The following is a 22,317-nucleotide window of genomic DNA, read 5'->3' as shown; positions in this document are numbered from 1 at the left end:
TGCAGTAGGCATCAAGACATGGCTAATTTTAGAAATAGGAAAAGACAGACAGTCCGAGTAATTGAGGGGCAAATCTGGGATAAGCCTGTCTTGATGCCTACTGCAAAATATTCGATTTTCAATTAAAAAATCAAGTATTTTGAGTAGGCATCAAGACATGGCTAATTTTAGAAAAAGGACAAGACAGACAGTCCGAGTAATTGAGAGGCAAATCTGGGATAAGCCTGTCTTGATGCCTACTGCAAAATACTTGATTTTAATTCAAAATCAACGGACTTTGAATTAAGCCAATTCATTGGCTTAATTCAAAATCAAAACAAAAATAAATGCAATTCATTGGCTAGTGTGCAGGGAAATCATAATACCATCTTTATTTCTGTAAATCAACATCCATCTTTTAGAGAATTCAGCTAAGATATATTGGCTATGACTAGCATTAAAGCTTAGCTTAAGAATATACTGAAAATATTGGGTTTTATCTATGGAAGGATATATCTGCATACGCCATGTCGTATATGCTGAGAAATGGAGTCAGTCTATTTAAATAATGTCGAATCAATCAGCAGAGGTAATAAATACATTTTAAGAATTAATAACTGGAACAACAATGATGTGGAGCTAGCCTAAGAATCCGGCTTATGTGAGGTAATGTTGTTTTGCTAACAAGGTGAAAGCAGCTATTAAAATGAGATACTTTTCCTGCTCCTGATGACGGGTGATTGATACTGCTAAAAAATTAAACTTTTTATTTATTCTGAGTTACTTGATAGTAAAATAATTGTGTTCAAGACCAGTTTTTCTTAGCCTCAAATACACACCCCATCTATTTAGTATAAGACCAGTTTTTCTTAGCCTCAAATACACACCCCATCTATTTAGTATAAGTATTTTGCCCCTCTTATCTGTTTTTGAAAATTTCATATGATCCTTCTTTAAAAGTCACTGATTATATTAGACGTGAACAAAAATGTTTCTTACCATTGACACAGCTAGCATAGGTGTCACGTGGAGTGAACTCTAAAAGTGTCACCTCCTTTCTAAGTATAATAAATAACCACCCCACTTCCACATCTTAAATCGGCGAGGAACCGTTCTAGCCGATCGGTTAGAAGGCTAACCTTGAAATCCTTTGTCAGTGAGGAAAGAGGGTCGAATCTTAGTGCCGGCGGCTTTAGGTTAGAAAAGATGGTCAGTGGCTGGACCCTGTAAGCCCAGCCAGTGTCAAACCAGCTCTAAATGGGTACCTTGAGAAATACAGGGAAGTTAAACAGGAAAGAAAAATCCCATGATGGTTTTTCCCCAGCCCGTATTGGTCTTCCTAGATGAATGGCCATGAGATGGATATCCGCAGAGCCGGTAGGGACTTTAAAGTCCAATGGCTTATTTTTCTTCTCTTCTCATACCTTAAAAGCGACTGTCATAGGCAGCGCGCTAGCGCTGCCTAAGTAAAGAACGATGTGGGCACAATGTGTTGTTTTTTTTTTGTTTTTTTCTCCATACCCGGGCACTTCGTATCGAAGAAGTTGTCGTAGAAAGTTCGAAAAGGGCTCATTCGATTGGACATTAGAGTGGCTAGTGCCCTTTTTAATAGTCGAAAGTGATTGGATGGCAACTAGCCCCCCCCCCTCACGCCCATCATTCTCCCAAAAACATCCAATACAAATTTTGAGATAGCCATTTTGTTCAGCGCAGTTCATTTGCAGATAAAAAATATGCTTTTGAGGAGGACACTCCCCCACAACCCTCGGGGTAAGGGTTTTAAGTTATGCCCTGGGAGCATATAAGGTTTTTTATAGAAGGCGTTGTCGTAGAAACTTGAAAAAGGCTCATTAGATTGGAAATTCAAAGGGTTAGTGCCCTTTTTGATAGTCGGAAGTGATTTGGGGGCAACAAACCCGCCTCTCACGCCCACCTTTTCCCCAAACACATCCAATCAAAATTTTTAGATAGCCATTTTATTCAACGCAGTTGAAAGTTTTTGAAATTAGGTCTTTAAGGATGACAACCCATCACCCCACAACCCTCAGGGGAAGGGTTTTAAGTTATGCCCTGGGGGCATATAAGGTTTTTATTGAAATTGATGTTGTAAAAACATCCAAAAGGGCTCATTCAATTGAAAATTGAAAGGGCTATTGCCCTTTAAATAGTTGAAAGTGATTGAAGGGCAACTAACCCCCCTCTCACGCCCACCATTTCCCCAAACACATCCAATCAAAATTTTGAGTTATCCATTTTGTTCAACGTATTCGAAAGTTCTGGAAATTAGGTCTTTTAGGATCATAACCCCTTCAGAGCTTTCACTGCAAGGGTTGTAAGTTATGCCCTGGGGGCATATAATGTTTTAATGACAGAGACTATGATAAAAACTTCAAAAGGGGCTCATTCAGTTGAAAATTGAGAGGGCTAGTGCCCTTTTTAATAGTTGAAAGTAATTGGAACTAACCCCTCTCTCACGCCCACCATTCCCCCAAACACATCCGATCAAAGTTTTCAGATAGCCATTCTGTTCAGCGTAGTAGAAAGTTCTGGAAATTAGGTCTTTGAGGATGACACCCCCCCCCCCAAAGCCCACAGGGCGAGGGTTGTGAGTTATCCCCCGGGGGCCTATAAGGTTTTTATTGAAACTGTTGTCGTAGAAACTTCAAAAGGGCTCATTTGATTGGAAATTAAAAGGACTAGTGCCTTTTTAATAGTTGGAAGTGATTGGAGAAAGACTAACGCCCCTCTCACGCCCACCATTTTCCCAAACACATCCAATCAAAATTTTGAGATAGCCATTTTGTTTAACGTAGTTGAAAGTTCTGGAAATTAGATCTTAGAGGATGACAACCACCCTCACAGCCCATAGGGTAAGAGTTGTAATTTATGCCCTGGGGGCATATAAGGTGTTTATTGTAAGTGTTGTCGTAGAAACTCAAAAAGGGCTCATTTGATTGGAAATCGAAAGTCCTAGTGTCCTTTTTAATAGTCGACAGCGATTGGAAGGCTAGAAATTTATATAGAAAAAATCGATGTGGGTATAATGTATTATTTTTTTGTTGTTGTTGTTATTTAGACCAGGGAATTTTGTATCGAAGAAGTTGTCGTAGGAACTTTGCAAAGGCCTCATTCGATTGAAAATAGAAAGGGTTGATTCCCTTTTTACTAGTCGAAAGTAATTGGAGGAAAACTAATCCCCCACCCACGCCCACCCTCCCATTTGACATTATTTTTAAACAATAAATGTTGCCATAAGATTAAAACAAAATGCACTGTGTTAATGCTAATTCCCAATAAGGCATCTCAGCAGTATCCCAAGAACGACTGAGGGTTTTATGTTCAAACTTTTGGGGCTGCTTCTGCTCTTAATATTTAACCAAATCAAAATAGCGTAAGTGTATCCAAGCTATCAAAGAAAGTATACAGATTTTTTTGCGAATGTTATCAAGTTTTCCATTTCAGGTCAACTAGACGAGGTATGAAACTAAATTAAACACTTCTATTTGTGTCCAGATTTTTAAGAGGGTGCATGTTGTTAAAAATTGCTGAAAATTTTTCTCCAGTATACAAATAGCAGACCAAACTATAAATGTTTAAAAAAACGAAAAGATTTAAAGTATTATTTTCTTTTTCTCTGAAAAGACTATGTCAATATAAAACGAACAGAAATTAACTAAAAAAACTTTTTCCATAAAATAAGTTTTTCAAAGAAAAGTAAAGAACTCCATTAAGCAAAAAATGTGCTAAAATAAAATCAAATAATCTACCAATCGTGAAAGTACCACAAATCGATAAATAAATACATTCTTAGACCACACTGGCTATACATGACAAATGAAACTCAGAGAGGAGAGAAAGTAACAAAAATGAAAAATAAAATCAAAAAGAGTGAAAAAACGAGGATTTTGTCAGCCTGCGAACCATGAAGATGACAAAATTTAAGCATATATTTCGACAAGGACCTCCGCCAAGTCGTCCTCAGTGCTAAACAAAAAAAAAAAAGAAAAAAAAAACAAAAAAAAAAAAAAACGAAAATCTAACCTTTCGAAGTTTACTAAACAAAGACAGAACAGACACTGAATAAAAAACCAGGCAGGAATCAATGAAAATGAAATTACCAAGATGATTGGGCAAGGATCTTTCGTCTTGCAATAGTTTTAGCTTGTCTACAATTTCGGTTTTCATTAGATATGCAAATAGGTTCTTTTAAGTTTTTTCGGGTGAAAATATTGATTGAGTCCTTCAAGATTAAACTGTCGTAAATTGGGCTTAATGAAATATCTCCAGTATCTCTATTTATTGCTAAATTTTGGTTAATGTATTTTTTTATCTCAATTACCTCTTTAAAAGTTTGTGGTACGCCAATTACAGTTGATATTAAGGTTGCCTCGTCAAACAGAACTAGATGGGTCGGATTCACGAAAATATGCGAAGCCAATGCCGAATCAAAGTTGTCATTGTTATTTTTTAATATCAGGGACTTATCTATTGAAATTTTTTGCTCATGCAAACGTTCACCTAGTTGTTGATGGGTCCTTCCAATGTAAAATTTTCCACAAGAACACGGTATTCTGTAGACACCGCTACCTAGTGCAGGGTCTGTTTTATCCTTTCCTGAGTTGAAAAAGTGTTCAACTTTTTGTTCGGATTTGAAAGAAACAGAGAGATTGTGTTTTCTTAAACATTTTTCAAGTTTATCGCCAAGTTTCGGGATGTATGGTAAAACAATGAAAGTTTTTTTCTCAATTGCCGGTGTAACTGAGTCAAGGGGGACAAGCTCCCTATTTTGTTCTTTTATCTTTTTTAATCGTCTATCTATTATATTTTCAATGAGTTTGATTGGGTAACCATTGCAAAAAAGAATATCCTTGACATAATTTAGTTCAGAATTTATATGATTATGGGAACAAATTTTTAAAACTCTGTTGACTAAAGAGATTATTACCCCTCTTATCACAGAAGGAGGGTGATGGGAAGAGAAATGTAGATATCGATCATTATGAGTCGGCTTTCTATATATAGAAAATTCAAGACTAGGATTAGTTTTTATAATCAAAACATCTAGGAAAGGCAGCTTACCTGAATCTTCGAGTTCCATTGTGAACTGGAGATTCGAATCAAATGAGTTCAAATGTGCCAAACAATCTCTTAGAGAGTATTGTTCATGTTCCCAAACAGAAAGTATATAATCAACAAAACGAAACCAGATTGAGTGTTTTAAGTGGAAAGTATTCAAATCAGACTGTTCTATGACATCCATGTAAAAATTTGCCAAATAAGGAGACAAGACAGTGCCCATGGATAAGCCCATTATTTGAATAAAAAATTTGTTTTAGAATTGAAAATACGAGGAGAACTTATTTCAAAGATGGACAAGGGTCATTATAGCAACAATTTCTAAAGTTTTGTAATCTGACCAGGCTGAATTTTCCTGTAATTTTCTGTTTAAGGCCTGCTCAAATTTATCGAAATCGCATGGAGTTTACATAGAAACTGCATCAAAACTAGATAAGACGGTATTTTCTGTTGTACTTTGATTTTTTACTTCTCAACAAGATCTATGGAGTTTTTAATATAGGATTTCTGTGTGCTTAAAAGAGGCTTAGAAATGGTGGCTAAGAAACTTCCTATACCCGTAACTGGAGAACTATAACATGCCACAATTGGACGTAACGGAATATCTTTCTTATGGATTTTAGGCAGACCATAAAACTTTGGGGCTGAACAGCCTTTGGGGTAAAATTTTCTGTACATTTGAGGTGTAATTAGTCTAGTATCTTTTGAAATTCCTAGTTCATTTCTCAACTTCTGTGTGTATTTGTCCGTGGGATCAAATTTTATTTCTTTGTAAATATTTTTATCCATTAAAAGGGTGTTTACTTTTAATTCATAATTTGCAGAATTCATAATTACAACTGTGTTTCCCTTGTCCGCTTTCGTAATTACTGTGTTTTTGTCTTTTTTTTAATTTAGGAGGATTTTAATTTCATCCTTTGATTGAGTTGAAAGTGACAAAGATGGCCTATAATCAAGAATACTCTTTACAATTTCACCTCTGAGTAGGTCTGGATTTTCGAATTCACCATGAGAGCTAAAAATAGCAGACTCCACGCCCGTAATAATTTCTTATGTATTTACGTGTGTTTCAGCCATTGCAAATTTTGATCCTTTTGAAAGAATACTTAGCTCCTTGGATGTAAGTACCTCAGAGGATAGATTTTCCAACGGAGGACCAGGACAAAATCTAGGAAGGAAAATCCGTGTTTGTTAAAACTGTTGAAATTCCAGTTTTGAGAATTTTTCCGATAAACGAGTCTTTGCTGAATGGAATATGTGTTTGAAAGACCTATGTGAGATTTGTAAAATCTGGTGAAAATATTGAGGGGACAAAATCTGATATAATAAGGATTTAAAATTAAGTATTTTATTACTAAGGACGTATCTTCTGGATCTATGGTCTTTTAAAATATGTGTTAACGTTTTGAAACCCATTCTCTGAATAAATGGGCCTTCAGAATGTGTGCCTAAATGTAGGTTGAAACGTAAAGAAGGTGGAAGAATTCGATCTCTTTTGCTGGTTTCTAAGAAATTAAACTGACAAATAAGATTTGCATGTTTCTTAAAACAATTTTAAAAATCTAAAACAATATTGGTCCAATGCTCCCCATAAGCTTGACGCAAATATAGTCCTAGACCACACTGGCTATACCTGACAAATGCAACTCAGAGAGGAAAGAAAGTAACAAAATGAAAAATAAAATCAAAAAGGGTGAAAAAACGAGGATTTTATCAGCCAGTGAAACATGAAGATGACAAAATATAAGCAAATATTTCGAAAAGAACGTCCGCCAAGTCATCCTCAGTGGTCAAAAAAAAATAAAAAAAAAAAAAAAAAAAAAAAAAAAAAAAAAAAAAATCTAACCTTTCGAAGTTTACTAAACAAAGGCAGAACAGACACTGAATAAAAAATCAGGCAGGAATCAATGAAAATGAATTTACCAAGATGATTGGGCAAGGATCTTTCGTCTTGCAATAGTTTTAGCTTGTCTACAATTTCGGTTTTCATTAGAAAACCGTATTTCAAATTCCGAATTTTAAATTCCTCGTATTTAATTACCACTACCCAGTACATAATTTAAAAATAATTTATTAATAATTTATAATTTAATAATAATTTATTAATTTAAAATGACCATAGACCATAGATCCAGAAGATACGTCCTTAGTAATAAATTACTTAATTTAAAATCCTTATTATATCAGATTTTGTCCCCTCAAGATTTTCACCAGATTTTACAAATCTCACATAGGTCTTTCAAACACATATTCCATTCAGCAAAAACTCGTTTATCGGAAAAATTCTCAAAACTGGAATTTCAACAGTTTCAACAAACACGGATTTTCCTTCCTAGATTTTGTCCTGGTCCTCCTTTGGAAAATTTATCCTCTAAGGTATTTACATCCAAGGAACTAAGTACCCTTTTTTTTCACCCTTTTTGATTTTATTTTTCATTTTTGTTACTTTCTCTCCTCTCTGAGTTTCATTCGATAAATAAATGAAACTCAAAACGAACAGAAATTACAATAAATAACCGAGTCAAACTCAAAACGAGCAGAAATTAACATAAGTTGGGCTCAAAACCTCTATGCCTTCCCAAGGCCACAACATAATTTGCACTTTACTGAAAAAAAATACAAATGAAAGTGCATTGTCAGTTTAAAATATATATACTGATATTAGTAATAAAAATCTTAATATTATTTGATTTATTAAAGTTATAAAAGTAAAAACATTTATATTTTTTTCAGTAAAGTGCAATTATTTATTTATTTATCGTTTCATTTATTTATCGATGCTGATTTGTGGTAGTTTCACGCTTGGTAGATTATTTGATTTTATTTTTGCACATTTTTTGTTTAATGGAGTTCTTGACTTTTCTTTGAAAAACTTATTTTGTGGAAAACGTTTTTTTGATTAATGCAAGGAAATGATGGGAATAACAATTATTTACACAAGTAAAAAAAAGTAAACAATTGGATTACGTCCATGATCCTCTGGGATGGAAACAAATTAATACTGGGGATTCCATGTTCGCGATTCCCTGTACGTGGGACTGCGGTTTCAGAGGAATATTCTCCGTCGTCAGTTTTGGCTGCCACTGTCGTCTCTCTCAGCAGTAAATTCTTCAATGGAAATTTCGCAACAAAGCTCAGATAGGAGAGCCTGAGTACTCCACAGTAGCACATTCTACTTTGATACCAACAATTTCCACTCCCGAATCTCACAAAATGCTCTCACAAATAGGAGCTCAATCTTCCACGATCATAATATACCTTACCTCATAATTACCTCATAATATACCTTACCTCATAATACACCCTAGAAGGACATTCCGCTCTTTTCGTTTTCTTCTTCTCTTCTCTCTGTGGCACCAGAGGTTGCCCATTAAACCCGCAAAAGATCCCCCCTAGCTAGGCCACTGTTTGTTTGCCTCAAATGCATACCAGAAGCTAAAATAGATACACAAACCAGAAAAAGTAAAATTAAAAACTCATCACCAAAGATGATCATGATTTAACAACGGATTGTTTTACAAAAGATTACACGTATAACAAAAAAAAAGCGCGTTTCATATACATAAAAAGTACACTAAAACTCGTAAAATAATACTTTAAAGCTTAGCATGGTGTCTTGAATACAAGAAAATTTGCAATAAAAAGAATTTGCAGAAGAATTAAATTTGCTTGAATAAAAATGACAATATGAGAAGCAGATCAATTATCGACTCAGTGAAATAGCGTTATGAACTTTACGTACTTACGAACTTTACGTGAACTTTACGTGTGCTCAACTACTAACTTGATATTTCTGGTTTCTCAAATAAGCATGGAAACTGTTTCTGTCCTGTTTTCAAAGTACCTGTTTCTGTTCTGTTTTCAAAGTACCTGTTTCTGTTCTGTTTTCAAAATACCTGTTTCTATTCTGTTTTCAAAGTACCTGTTTCTGTTCTGTTTTCAAAGCACCTGTTTCTGTTCCGTTTTCAAAGTACCTGTTTCTGTTCTGTTTTCAAAGCACATGTTTCTGTTCTGTTTTCAAAGTACCTGTTTCTGTTCTGTTTTCAAAGCACCTGTTTCTGTTCCGTTTTCAAAATACCTGTTTCTGTTCTGTTTTCAAAGCACATGTTTCTGTTCTGTTTTCAAAGTACCTGTTTCTGTTCTATTTTCAAAGTACCTGTTTTTGTTTTGTTCATAAATAAAAAAACAAAACAAAAAAAACAGATGACCTGTTTTTATTTTCCTGTTCTGTTTCTGTTTTTATAATAACCTTTCTGTCCTGTTTCTGTTTTTTCTATCTATTTTCCTATAAACCAAACAGGTTTATTTTAGTGCTACCAGAATGAGATAATCGTAATTTTAAAGAAACGTGGTTTAAAGAAGCGTGGTTTCTATAGTAAAGAAGCGTCGTTTTCTTCTTTCATAAATTTGCATAAATACGGTGGCACAAATTTATTAAAATCCTGTGTGGGGGGGGGATGTATTTTTTTATATTTACACCTTTGATATAGGGGTAGATCCAGAGTTTCTGGAGGGGAGGGGGGAGGCTCGGGTTTTCTTTTGGGAATGGACCACGAAAATAGGCATACATAATCAAAAGCATGCCCACTTGTATTCTTAAACCAAAGTTTTATGTGTTAACAATACCAAACTTATGTATCAACTTAAATATATAAGATTCTTTAAGCTTAGTGTTAACCCTAAGGGCTTCAAGCCGGAGAAAATTCGCCTGATTTTTGAAAAAGGGGGAACCTGCACCTAAATGTCAAACAATCCTAATGAAAATCCCAGTATAAGATTCAACGTATCAGAGAACTGTACTATAGAGGTTTGAAGCTTCTATATGCAAAAATGGGGAACTTTGTGTTTTTTGTCAGAAGAAAGCTCACAGATGGGTGTTTTTTTCCCCAAGGGATGATCATAACGAACCAATGGTTCTGGGACATCGAGAGAGGGTTCAGTTGAAAGGGAATACAATGTTTTAGTGCTCAAACAGATTGGAGTGACCTAAAACATTGGAGGGCAACTAGCTCCCCCCCCCTCGTTTTACCCCCGAAATTGTTATAAAATTTGTCTACTGTTTACGTATACTATTTGTTATTACGAAGTATACATACATCTTTCAGGGAGAGGGGGGATTTTGTGCTTGGGATGGATTTTCATGGGGGTAATTTTACGTCTGAAGGGAAATTTCGGGGGGTGAACCTTCAAGGAAAAATTTTACACTGGGGGATGAGACAGAATTCCCATGCAAAAGTCCATATACTTGTCTTAATTTTTCTTTACCTTTTCAATCTTGCATGAGGAGATATTTCGAGGGAAATATCCAGGGGGAATTATCAGCGTGTTTGGATTTCCACGAAATAATTTCCACGGAAAAGGAGATTTCCTGGAGATCGAAAAACGACTAGAACTTAGTCCTTTTCAAATGAAAGTATGCTAAGGAGAATTTTCAGGCTGAATCTTCTGCAAGAAATTTTGTGGAGGGAGGAGGGGGATTTCAGCGGGGATGGAACATACCGGAAGGAATTTTAGGGAGGGGTGTATTTTATGTGGGAGGAACTTTCCGCGAACAAATTTCCCGTAAGAGGAGGATATTTTTCATGGAGATACCGGCACAGGCCATTTTTGGAAAACATTTTTGGAGATACCGGCATTTTTGGAAAACGATGAGAAATTAAATAAAAAGAAAATAAATTTTTTTTCCAGCGAAAGTAGAGAGCAGCATTAAAACTCAAAACAAACAGAAATTATTCCGTGTACGCAGGGGTTGCCCAGCTCCGTAATACCTGGCTCTTTACACTAAAGTTTGACTTCTGACGCACAAAGGCTATTTAATTAGAACTGGAAACTTTTTTTTATAAGTGCTAGGAACCTTAGCGCGAAGAGCAAGGTATTGAGGAGGGAACAACCCCTTCATATACGGAATAATTTTCGAAAAATATTTGCCAGATTGCTGTTAATACTTGATGCTGCGATATTACAGAGACTACTTGTTTTGGCTTTACTTCTAATTAGCTTTTAATTACTTCTTACAAGTCTTTCATCACTTCCACTAAGTTGATGGTATTTAAAACTGCGACATCGATATCGATACTAAGCCCAAGCTATATTGTCAACAATCGGTCACTACATCCTTGCTATATTTAACATTAATGGCAATCGCAGAATAACTGTTATTAGTAGATTTTACAAGATATTAATATTACCAGAAAATATTTGCAGGATTGCTCCCTCTCCTTAATTCATTAAGCATATTGCCGGAAGATGTATCAAAAATGCGTATCAAAGTTCCTTTTTCAGAGGCTGTGGCTAGTTTTGTGCCCTGCAAATTAAGAGCTATACTGCTCAGTGGACCTTCGTGAGCGGATATTTCTAAGGGCATGTGATCTGTATGGGCCAAATCGACAATCTGTATGCGACCAGGAAGTTTTCCAGGAAACGCAAGAATGGAAGTAGTACTGCTAGGACTGAGTACACATAGACCTGAAATAATGGATCATACAGATTGGAAATTAAGTATGTACCACGCACAACGCTGACACTACAGTCACTGCACTAAAATTGCATATACCTGAAATTATGAATAGGTGGTTATAAAATTAGGAGTAGGCACCATGGGCGCCCATAAGCTGAATTCTAGGGGCGGGGGGCAAAACTCGTCAGAGGGGGGGAGCAAACCTTGTCTAATTGGCACTTTTAAAGCTATATAATAGAAATCTCACAACAAAAATATAAAAATAAGGCAGCATCATTCAGCCAGGGGGGGCGGGCACCGCCCCCCTTCTTATGGGCGCCCATGGTAGGCACTAGCGTCGAAAAGAAAAATCCCTACCCCATGTGGGGTTTGACGACTTTGTTTAGCCAAGACTGTCGCATACTTGTTATTGCAGATATTTAAAAATCAGAAGAGGGGTGCAGATATTTGGGCTTGTGATAGCCATTTTTCAGCAATAAATCTTATCTTATCTTATAAGAAAGCAGAGTTACGGCCGCAGAAGGCATTAGAGTCAATCAGCGCACTTAACCTGACAAAATTTTTGAAAAGTGACCTAAGTCTACTTTGCGCAGACTGGAGTTTGACTTTTATAGTTCTTTAAAATATGAATACTGCTTATTTATTTTCTACTGCTAGTACTAACAACTCAAAGCAGCGCCAAGTCGACTGATATCAACACAAGTGCGGACGCTCCTTCTCAGTCCCATTCTACTCAAAGCTTCTCTTTACCCTCTCCCAAGAACTTCCAATTTCCTTTAAACCTGTGATTCCCAACAAGGGACATAGGCCCCACCGGTGGGTCATGGCAATATTTTAGTAGGTCATAGGCAGGATGCGTACCCTTCGGCTGACTATACTTTACAGCCTTAATTTAAAAAAAAAAAAATATTGGTCATGTGACTTCCGCCGCATTTATGCGGATTTATACATACAAGATACATGATAGCATTGCAATGTCGTCATATATTGTATAAAAGATGTTGTATTCAGACAATATTTTTATTAGCGTAATATATACTAAGGAGACTTCGAATAAAAAGATAACAAGTTAATGGTCTTTTCAGCTTCCTTCAGGCAAAAAACGTAAAATTTTAAATAACAAAATTTAAATGCCATGAAGGGGGCATCAGGATCTTAGAAATGCCTAGGTGGAACAAGATCCAAAATTGGTTGGGAACCACTGCTCTAAGCCCTTCCTTACGACCTCTTCCCACCGCGTTCTAGGACAACCTACTTGTCGTTTAACTCCAAATGGAGGGTCAAAAAAAGACGGTCTTTGCCAATCTGTCATCCCCCATCCGCAGAACGTGTCCTAGCCATTTCAACCTATCTCTCTTTATAGCTCTGAAAAATGGGATAGAACCACATTTTTCGTAGAACTTACTGTTTGAAAAACAGCCAGTCAAACTGGTGCCCAACAATGTCCATAGACAATTCCTCTGGAAAACATTTAACAAATCCTCCTCCTTCTTCTGAACCATCCATTTCTCAAAACCGTACTTGACCACTATTGTCTTGTAGCTTTAACTAAATTTCTAATTAATTTTTTTTTTAATTAAATTTGTATTTTATTTTATTTTTAAAATAATTTATCTATTTATTATTTTATTTATTAATTATATATTTATTAATTATATATTTATTAATTAATTTATTTATTTTATTATTTATTTTTTTTTATTTTAATTCTTAATTAAATCATTAGCTTAAATTACTCTAATTCTGGTTCGCAAACTTATCTTCCTATTTTTCCAAAAAAAAAAATTTCAACTGTGAGTCAACACTAACATAATGCCTCTAATGCATTAGCTAATGAGTTTAATAACAGTTTCTTAAAATCACTTTTTTTTAATGTAGATATAATTTATTCACAAAAAAATAAACAAAAAAGCATGAAGCACAATAACCTGGGCTTGTATTGCAACTACAAAAAAAAAACTTACATCCACTTACATCAGTGCATTCGGGTCCCAATTCACAACAAAACAAAATAACATATAAAACATATAGAACTGCTTAAAATATATATATATATATATATATATATATATATATATATATATATATATATATATATATATATATATATATATATATATATATATATATATATATATATATATATATATATATATATATATATATATATATATATATATAATATATATATATATATATTGGAATTCATAAACCTGCAGGCAATGGTGCCTCAACTGCTCACGGAAGCCAGACCTTTCAGCAATATCCCTAATAGAAGATGGCATCTGAGACCACAGCACTGGAAGAATATGACGAGCAGAGAAAGCAGAGAAAGCGAGCAGTCGCAAACACTCTAATCGGCCTTCTATACATACCAGCCTGTCTCGTTAAATGCCCATGGACATTAGCAGCTGTCTCAAACATATGACGAAGACACTTTCGACCAATATTATTAATAATATCATACATTAGTTGAAGCTTATAAAATAAGCACAGCCCTGAAAACGGTGAAATACGGATTCGCGGATAAATATTTCTAACTGGAGCAAGTCTATCGATTCCATAAAAAGCACGCACAGCTGAATTCTGGAGAACACACAAAAGTTTCAGGTGATCATAAAATGTTCCAGACCAAACAGAACAACAGTATAGTAAATAAGGATGGACTGATGAGAAATATAAAAGACGCAAAAGACTAGGTACTACCCCTTTTAACAAGATCATATTAATAATCTTCAATAATTTATATCTGACTCCACAACCACCAAATTTTAAGGCCTCATTTACCACACTATCAGCACCCTAGGCCTATTATTTTCTAATCCTATTAGTACTGTCCTTAACTCTTCTTCACCAAAAAAAGAATCCAAATTGTATAATAAACTCCAATAAAATTAATTCAAACAAATTTGAATAAACTTCCAAATTGTCAAAAACGTTTTAATTATTTTCTAAATCAGTTCCTGTAACTGCGCCATCTCGCTGCACCTTCATGATCTTTGGAAATTTTATCCTCCAGATAATACCTGGAAAGTTCCTCCCAAATTCTCACCCTGAAGTCTAGCAACATCATAACTCAAGGAAGATAGTTACTCTTCCTAAATTTCAGCTTTAAATGAACTTTAGCCACTACTTTATGGTGTCCTTTACTTTTAAAATTAATAAATCAACTGCTATATACTCTAGTATATTAATATACTCTTATATAATATACTCAACAATTAATATAACCTAGTATCTTGTATCAATCCTGCCAGACTTAAATTTACCATGAGAACTCATGGTAAATTTAACCATCCGATGACCATCTGATGACCAAAAATGAACAGAATTTTAAAGTGGAAGGTAGAATTTTTGTTTCAAGAAAAAATTCTTCTTCTCCTTCCTACGAACCGATATACATGGCAAGCCCAAGATGACAGTATTGATCTTTAAGAAACAGATTAGCCGTGATGACGGTTGAAGCCCAGAGGCCGATATCGATAAGAAAAAAAACAGAGAGAAAAAAAAACAGCGGCGTATTAGTGACGCCGCCACCGATAGAATCAGCGGCGGCGTCCGCGCGCTTATGCAAGCTCGGCGGCGCGTCACCGTTTTTTTTTTTCGGCGGCGCGCCGCCGAATTTTCGGCGTGGCTTCGGGGTCTATGCATGAGACTTATAAATTTTCTTTTGAGGTCAAGTTATATTTATTAGGTTTATTCTATCATAAAAAATTAATATTGGCTATTCCTAAGCATATTGATAGACATTCCATCAAACTATCCCTGTCCCAAGCCTATCCCTGAAGTCATCCGGCTTTCCCTCCAAAAGGCTTAGTTAAGCACCAGTTAGTGAGAGATAGTGAAAAAAGAAAAAACATGTACGGTTCAAGGCGCACGATTTTTAAGTTTGAAATTCATTGCCAGTTTTTTTATTTTTCGTGTTTTTTTTTTAAGTTTTGTTTGTCTTATCTTAATTTATTGATTCCAAAATTTGAATTCAGCCCTTTGGGGCTTTGGACAGTAATTGTTTTTTTTTTAAATATCTCATCTTATCATATATTTTAGAAACTACTTCTAAAATATTTAGAAAATATTTTAGGAACTACTAGGAGAACAGTAACTGGCAAACAGTGATCATCGATGCGCGCTGAACACTCATCAGGACTTTTACTATTTTTTAAGCGCTAGTAGGGTCTGGCATAGCTTGAGAACAAAAAATAATTTAAAACAAATACTCAATTAAAAAAGGGAACCAGCAGTAGGGGTTTTAGGCCTCATAATCAGGGAGGGGGGGGGAACGTTCCTTAATAGGAGTTTAAAACCATCTGAGAACAGTCAAATATTATGGATGTAGATTTAGATAAGTTCAAAGTTAAGCAAATCAAGTTATTAAAAAGATTTCAGTTAGAGTATGGCTTTTTTCATTCCTGCCGTCTCATATTCAGGACACTAGTCCTGACCACTATGGCACACCAATATCATTAAGAGCACTAGAAGTTCCTATTCTGGCCCATCTAACAATCCTTCTGGCGTATCAATAATAGCCCAGGTGACGTGGGAACTTTCAATCCCGTTACAGTTCCGATTCTGGCGTATTTGAAACTCACTTCTGGCCTATTAATAATAGGCGAGATGAAGAGAAATTCTTCAATCCCATAACAATCCCTCTTTGGGCCTATAAATGAGAAGCCAGGTGATGAGCATTAATTAATCCCTTAGTGTTTTTAGTAATTTCTATATCAGGCGTTACTTCCAAGATCATTAACGCAATACAAGGTTGGCAAAGATAAGACCTGAATATGATTGTAACAAAGAAAAAATAGCAACAGAAGCATTTTTATTATCTACATTCCGCTATGAACGCATAGATATCGCTAAAATCCGAATCATGCGAATCCAAAACATGATCTGAAATATTAACCATCACCAACTAGAAGTCTGAATCTTGATCAGAAATATTAGCCAGAACAACTACAAGTCTGAATCCTGATCAGAAATATTAGCCAGACCAATTACAAGTCTGAATCCCGATCTAAACGTTACCAGCAACCAAATATTAGCCAGCATCAATTGAAAGGCCGATTCACGATTAGAGACATTAGCCAGCACTGACTACAAATGATCAGAAATATTAACCAGCACTAATGACAAATTCGAATCATGATCAAAGATATTTATCATCACTGTCTGCGAGTCCGAATCAAGATCTGAAATATTAACCAGAACCAACTACAAGACAGAATCATGATCTGAATTATTAAGCAGCACCAACTACAAGTCTGGATACGGATCTGAGCATTAACCAACGATCTAAAATATTAGCCAAACTCATGATCAGAGACATTAGCCAGCACTCACTGCAAATCAAAATAATAATACGAAATATTAACCAGCAATAACGACAAATTCAAACGATGATCAAACATATTTATTATCACTGTCTGCGAATCCAAATCATGATTAGACATCCAGCAAATCAATGATTAAAGTTAAAAAACTCACCTTTTGGATTGAAGCAAGTTTCAAAAACATGTAACTGCTGAGGCGTTTGGGTAAACGTATAGACCTTGATCAACATATCTAACACGACAACAATACGATCTCGTCGTAATCGTACTGTACGAACCGGCCCAGAAAATTCGATTTCAATCACAGATCGCTTCTTCAAATCGTCCCATATAACAACTGGAAAAAACAAAGATCGCTTCTTCAAATCGTCCTATATAACAACTAGAAAACAAATTAGCAGATATTTATAATTTTAGCTTTATAACATCTAAACAAAATTGGAAATTAAAATTAATTATTGGAAATACTAGTACTACTACTACTACTAACAACTCACCACAGCACCAAGCCACATAAGGTCAACACAGCTACGCACGGTCCTCCTCCATCCCAATCTATTCAAAGCCTCCCTTTTTACAACCGCCCACGAAGTTCCCATTTCCCTCTTTCTTTATGACGTCCTCCCAACCCAGACGAGGACAGCATGCTTTCTGTTTAGCCCTAGACAGTTAGCCAAAAAGCACAATCTTCGGCATTTTGTCATCCTTTATATGAAGAGCATGCCCTAGCCATCTCAACCTTTCTCTCTTTACAGCCCTAGAGAGCGGTATTGAACCACATTTTTCGCATAGCCTATTGTTTGAAATACGGTCAGTCAGCCGGGTACCCAGAACAATCCTTAAGCAATTTCTCTGGAAAACATCTAGCAAATCTTCATCCGCTTTTCTCAGCGCCCATGCTTCAGAGCCATATTTGACCACTGTCATCACTGTAGCTTCTAATACTTTAATCTTGGTTTGCAGATTTATCTTCCTATTCTTCCAAACTTTTTTAACTGTGGAAAAACACCCTGAGCCTTGGCTATTCTAATTTTAACATCTTCACTGCTCCCATCATCTTTACTAATAATACTACCAAGGCAAGTGAAGCTGCCCCCCTGATCAATCTTTTCATTACCCGACGTCACCTTTTCATCTTCACTTATTCCTAGCCTTAGTGACTTAGTCTTCTTGACATTAATTTTCAAACCTATTCTAGCACCCTCAAATCGCAAAACCTCTAAAACTTCACTCACTTTGCTCACACTTTTACAGTTTTCATTGGAAAATAACTTCCTATGTCTTCCAAAGCTTTTGGGAACCGTCTAATTTATTTAAAATCATTATTTTTAACACAGCATCAAACAAACAAAACTAATAGAAAACAAAATAAAGCTACCACTGAATAATAGCTTCTTATACTTTTTAAGGTTTTCCGAAAACCAGTAAAAAAAATAGAAACGCTTTATTTTTATTTTACACATTAATGCCATATATTTTAATTATAATCGTTGTGTATCAACGTCATATTAAAAATGTTTATTTACAACCTATGATCAAACACTTCATCTCTCTCTCTCTCTCGCTCTCTCTCTCTCTCTCTCTCTCTCTCTCTCTCTCTCTCTCTCTCTCTCTCTCTCTCTCTCTCTCTCTCTCTCTCTCTGTCTCTCTCCTTTGATAACTTATGATATTTGACCCTATACCTCGAATTGTTTGTCCGACTCGTAAAAAAACTAAACAAAAACGACTATAATCAAATTTTGCAGTGTATAGGGTCAAATCTCATAAGTTATCAAAGGAGAGAGAGATAGAGATAGAGAGAGAGAGAGAGAGATATAGAGAGAGAGAGAGAGAGAAAGAGAGAGAAAGAGAGAGAGAGAAAAATAGAGAGAGAAAGGGAAAGAGATAGAGATTGAGATATAGAGAGATATAGAGAGAGAGCACCGAGAAAGACGCCTACTGTAGAAATTGTAATAATAAGGGGCACACGGCACAAGGACCAGAGGAAACAGGTCCCACCCCCAATAGATAAAGGCCTCTCATTTACCCAATGTCCCACTCAATTTCCTCTACTTAGCGCCAAATCGCAGCCTTCCACTTCCCAACTTCCACTTTTATCGAATCCACAAGCTATTCATCATTATAATCAAAAATGGCAAAGTTTAGCCACATACCTCATCGAGGTATGATCTCATCGAGATCTCATCGATTTCCCATCTCATCGAGGTTTGTAGTGAACCAGTTGAACTGAAGAATATCCTTAAAAAAAGACCATTACTACGCTCCTAGGAGAGGAATTCTGGCAAAAGCTACGGTCCAACTTTTATCCTTCAAAGAAGGCATGGAATGCCATTCTAACTCAATATTTCCTACGATCCCAACTGTTACCAAGTCCCCTAGAAATTTGAAAGAATCACCAGCACCTGAAACGATGGTAGAAGCCCATCGCCATATTTTTATTTTGCACATTAATGCCATATATTTAAATTATAATCGTTGTATATCAACGTCATATTAAAAATGTTTACTTACAACCTATGATCAAACACTTCATCTCTCTCTCTCTCTCTGTCTCTCTCTTTCTCTCTCCTTTGATAACTTATGAGATTTGACCCTATACCTCGAAATGTTTGTCCGACTCGTAAAAAAACTTAACAAAACGACTATAATCAAATTTTTGATCAGTTTTTCAAAGTTTTTTCGCACCCCAGCCCCTCCCCCCAAAAAAAGAAAGACCCGTTTTTAAAAACTCCCCCCGCCCCCGAAGAAAAATCCTGGGTACGGTCCTGACCAATTGTATTTTGATTTGGGAAACTCATCAGAGTAATTAAGACCTAAAACATTTTATTTACAACCTACGATCAAACACTTCATTTATCTATCTATCTGGCTCTCGCTTTGATAAGCTCTGTTTTAGTACAAACTAATTATTTGCTTTACAATTATTTCTATAAAATATTTTATAGATATCCTAAGATTTTTGATAGTATTTATAAATGTGGCTTAATATGAAATTTTAAAAGGCTGCATTGATCTATAGCACAGAGCGACATGACACCTTTCAAAAACAGATATCGTTCTGTATTTCCCCCCTTCTCAGTTTATTCTGGAATTAAATAGTGCTTTTAGTGCACAAAAAAAAAAAAAAAAAAAAAAAAAAAAAAAAAAATGGTGGGTAAGTCCAAGTGTTTTATTTTCCAATTTCCTTCCAAAACATTTGGACAGAAAATTTTGTTGTACTAAGGAAACGTGCATCAAAAACCTTTCCATTTTCGATCCATTATGAAAAATATTGCTTGTCCCATTCCCATTGGCCTTGTGCCAGAATATTTGTTTTTGTATTATTTGGCGAAAGAGCTGAAATTTTAGTGTAAAAAAATGAGGGTTAAGGGGCGACGGTTCTCAAATACGTTTTTGGGATGTTTTAAAAAAAGAAGCTTTATGTGATAAACGGGACGTTTTTTGTGACAATTTTGTTGCGACGTATTATTGAATAATAGCTTTAAGGCTCTTATACATGCAGAATTTAAAAAGGAATTTGCATCGCATAGTTTCAACTGAATAGCACCTCAGAAAGGCAAATTCGATGTAACTGCTCTACGATTTTAGACTCTAGGAAAACCATCCGTAATCAAAGTTTTATCAGTGGACTATATTCTTGTTAGGTGGATACTTCGAACAAAGTCTACCGCCAACCAGCACAACATAGTTGAACCTGAATAGCACCTCAAACAAGCAAATTGGATGTAACAGCTCTAAGATTTTAAATTCTAGGCAAAACCCAAGATAATTGAAGTTTTACTAGTGGACAATACCCTTGTTAGGTGGATACTTCGGACAAAATCCAATACTGACCAGCGCCACATATTTACACCTGAATGGCATATCAATAAAGCCGATCAGACTTTAAAAACTCTACGATTTTGGACTATATGTAAAACCTATTATAAATGAAATTCTAATAGCGGAACATACCCTTGTTAGGTGGATATTTTGGACAAAGTCCGCCACCAACCAGCGCCAAATAATTGCACCTGAATAGCATCTCAATAAAGCCAATTCCTCCATCCGCGAAGTCTTGTCTCTCTTTTTCTTTTAATGGTTCACAATTGTAAACACGGAATCCATTTTCTAATCCACAAGCAAAGCAACCTAAATAAAAAAAAAAAGAAGAAACATATTAAATATAAGGAACAATTCTTACCAAAAATCCTCAACCAAGGAAACTTATTTTAACACAATGTTTTTCTTTCCTTAAAAGCAGATCTACATATTACACAGCTGATGTCTAAATAAGCATATCTATGAGTGTCTAAACTTGGAATATATCATAGCATGGGTCATACCCAAAGATAGGGATGAAAAAATCCTGGGACCTCAGCCTAAGAGGGGTCAGGTTCTTTTATAGGCGAAAAATGGAGTATTTTGCTTTTTCACTTCCAATTTATAATAAAAAATTATTCGAGGCTTTGGTTACTTAATCTAACTATATATTGAAAGTACAGGTAACTAAACAGATGTCTGGAAAATGCAAAGGGTGGCTAAAACCTAAAGGCGAGCGAGTTCTCCGGAGATTTTTCATAATTCATATACTCAGTGACTTTCAATCATCAGAGGGAATATAAGTGATTATTTTAAAGAAAAGCCAGTATTGAGCACACCATAAAGAGTTTTTACAAAGCCTGTGGGTTTCCTTGAGAGATGACAAATCGTATGCTTTTTTTTAGTAAACAAACTGTGTTATGAACCAAGGATGTTGTACCTCTGAATCAGCATCCTGCACTTTCCTTCATCATCCATCATCCTTCATGATCCTTCATCATCCATCCTTCACTTTCCTTCATCATCCATCCCTCACTTTCTTTCATCATCCTATATGATCCTTCATCATCCATCCTTCACTTTCCTTCATCATCCATCATCCTTCATGATCCTTCATCATCCATCCTTCACTTTCCTTCATGATCCTTCATCATCCATCCCTCACTTTCTTTCATCATCCTATATGATACTTCATCACCCATCCTTCACTTTCCTTCATCATCCATCATCCTTCATGATCCTTCATCATCCATCCTTCACTTTCCTTCATGATCCTTCATCATCCATCCCTCACTTTCTTTCATCATCCTATATGATCCTTTATCATCCATCCTTCACTTTCCTTCATCATCCATCATCCTTCATGATCCTTCATCATCCATCCTTCGTTTCTCGCATTTTCATGTAACCTTTGGCATAGTCGTTTGCGCCTCGCAAAATTTTTTCCCAAGAGATCCGATAGGTTATGAGAGATCCCATAATTTAAAGGATGTGGAAGACGTTCTTCAACAGCTTTATTGGGTCTAAAAGGAACATTTGGCTATATGAAGGTGGTTCTAAATCACCTTCAGTGGTTTGTGATGGATATGCCGCTAAACTAATTTTGTGATAAATTTGTCCACTTACGTTGAAGCTAAAAACATAACGACTATTGTTGGTTCAATCATGGTTTAC

General features: G+C 35.6%; 1 protein-coding gene across 2 annotated transcripts in view; it reads right to left on the bottom strand.

The window, feature by feature from the left end:
* LOC148939842 (WD repeat domain phosphoinositide-interacting protein 3) overlaps window positions 1–22,317 on the bottom strand; it is a 48,626-nt gene that overhangs the window by 10,390 nt on the left and 15,919 nt on the right. For both annotated transcript variants that reach the window (XM_089105851.1, XM_089105852.1), the window contains exons 3-5: window positions 20,797–20,973; window positions 16,997–17,179; window positions 11,244–11,520 (exon numbers count right to left, since the gene is read on the bottom strand). In XM_089105851.1, the coding sequence (XP_088961977.1) occupies window positions 11,244–11,520; window positions 16,997–17,179; window positions 20,797–20,973 (637 nt within the window). The remainder of the gene's footprint in view (window positions 1–11,243; window positions 11,521–16,996; window positions 17,180–20,796; window positions 20,974–22,317) is intronic.

This window comes from Artemia sp. Qi Xiang Cuo, chromosome 20 (assembly GCF_049724085.1).
Source record: "Artemia sp. Qi Xiang Cuo chromosome 20, ASM4972408v1, whole genome shotgun sequence".
NCBI classification, from domain to species: domain Eukaryota; kingdom Metazoa; phylum Arthropoda; class Branchiopoda; order Anostraca; family Artemiidae; genus Artemia; species Artemia sp. Qi Xiang Cuo.
The sequence above is the reverse complement of the archived record's forward strand: the minus strand, read 5'-3'. Positions and strand labels throughout refer to the sequence as shown.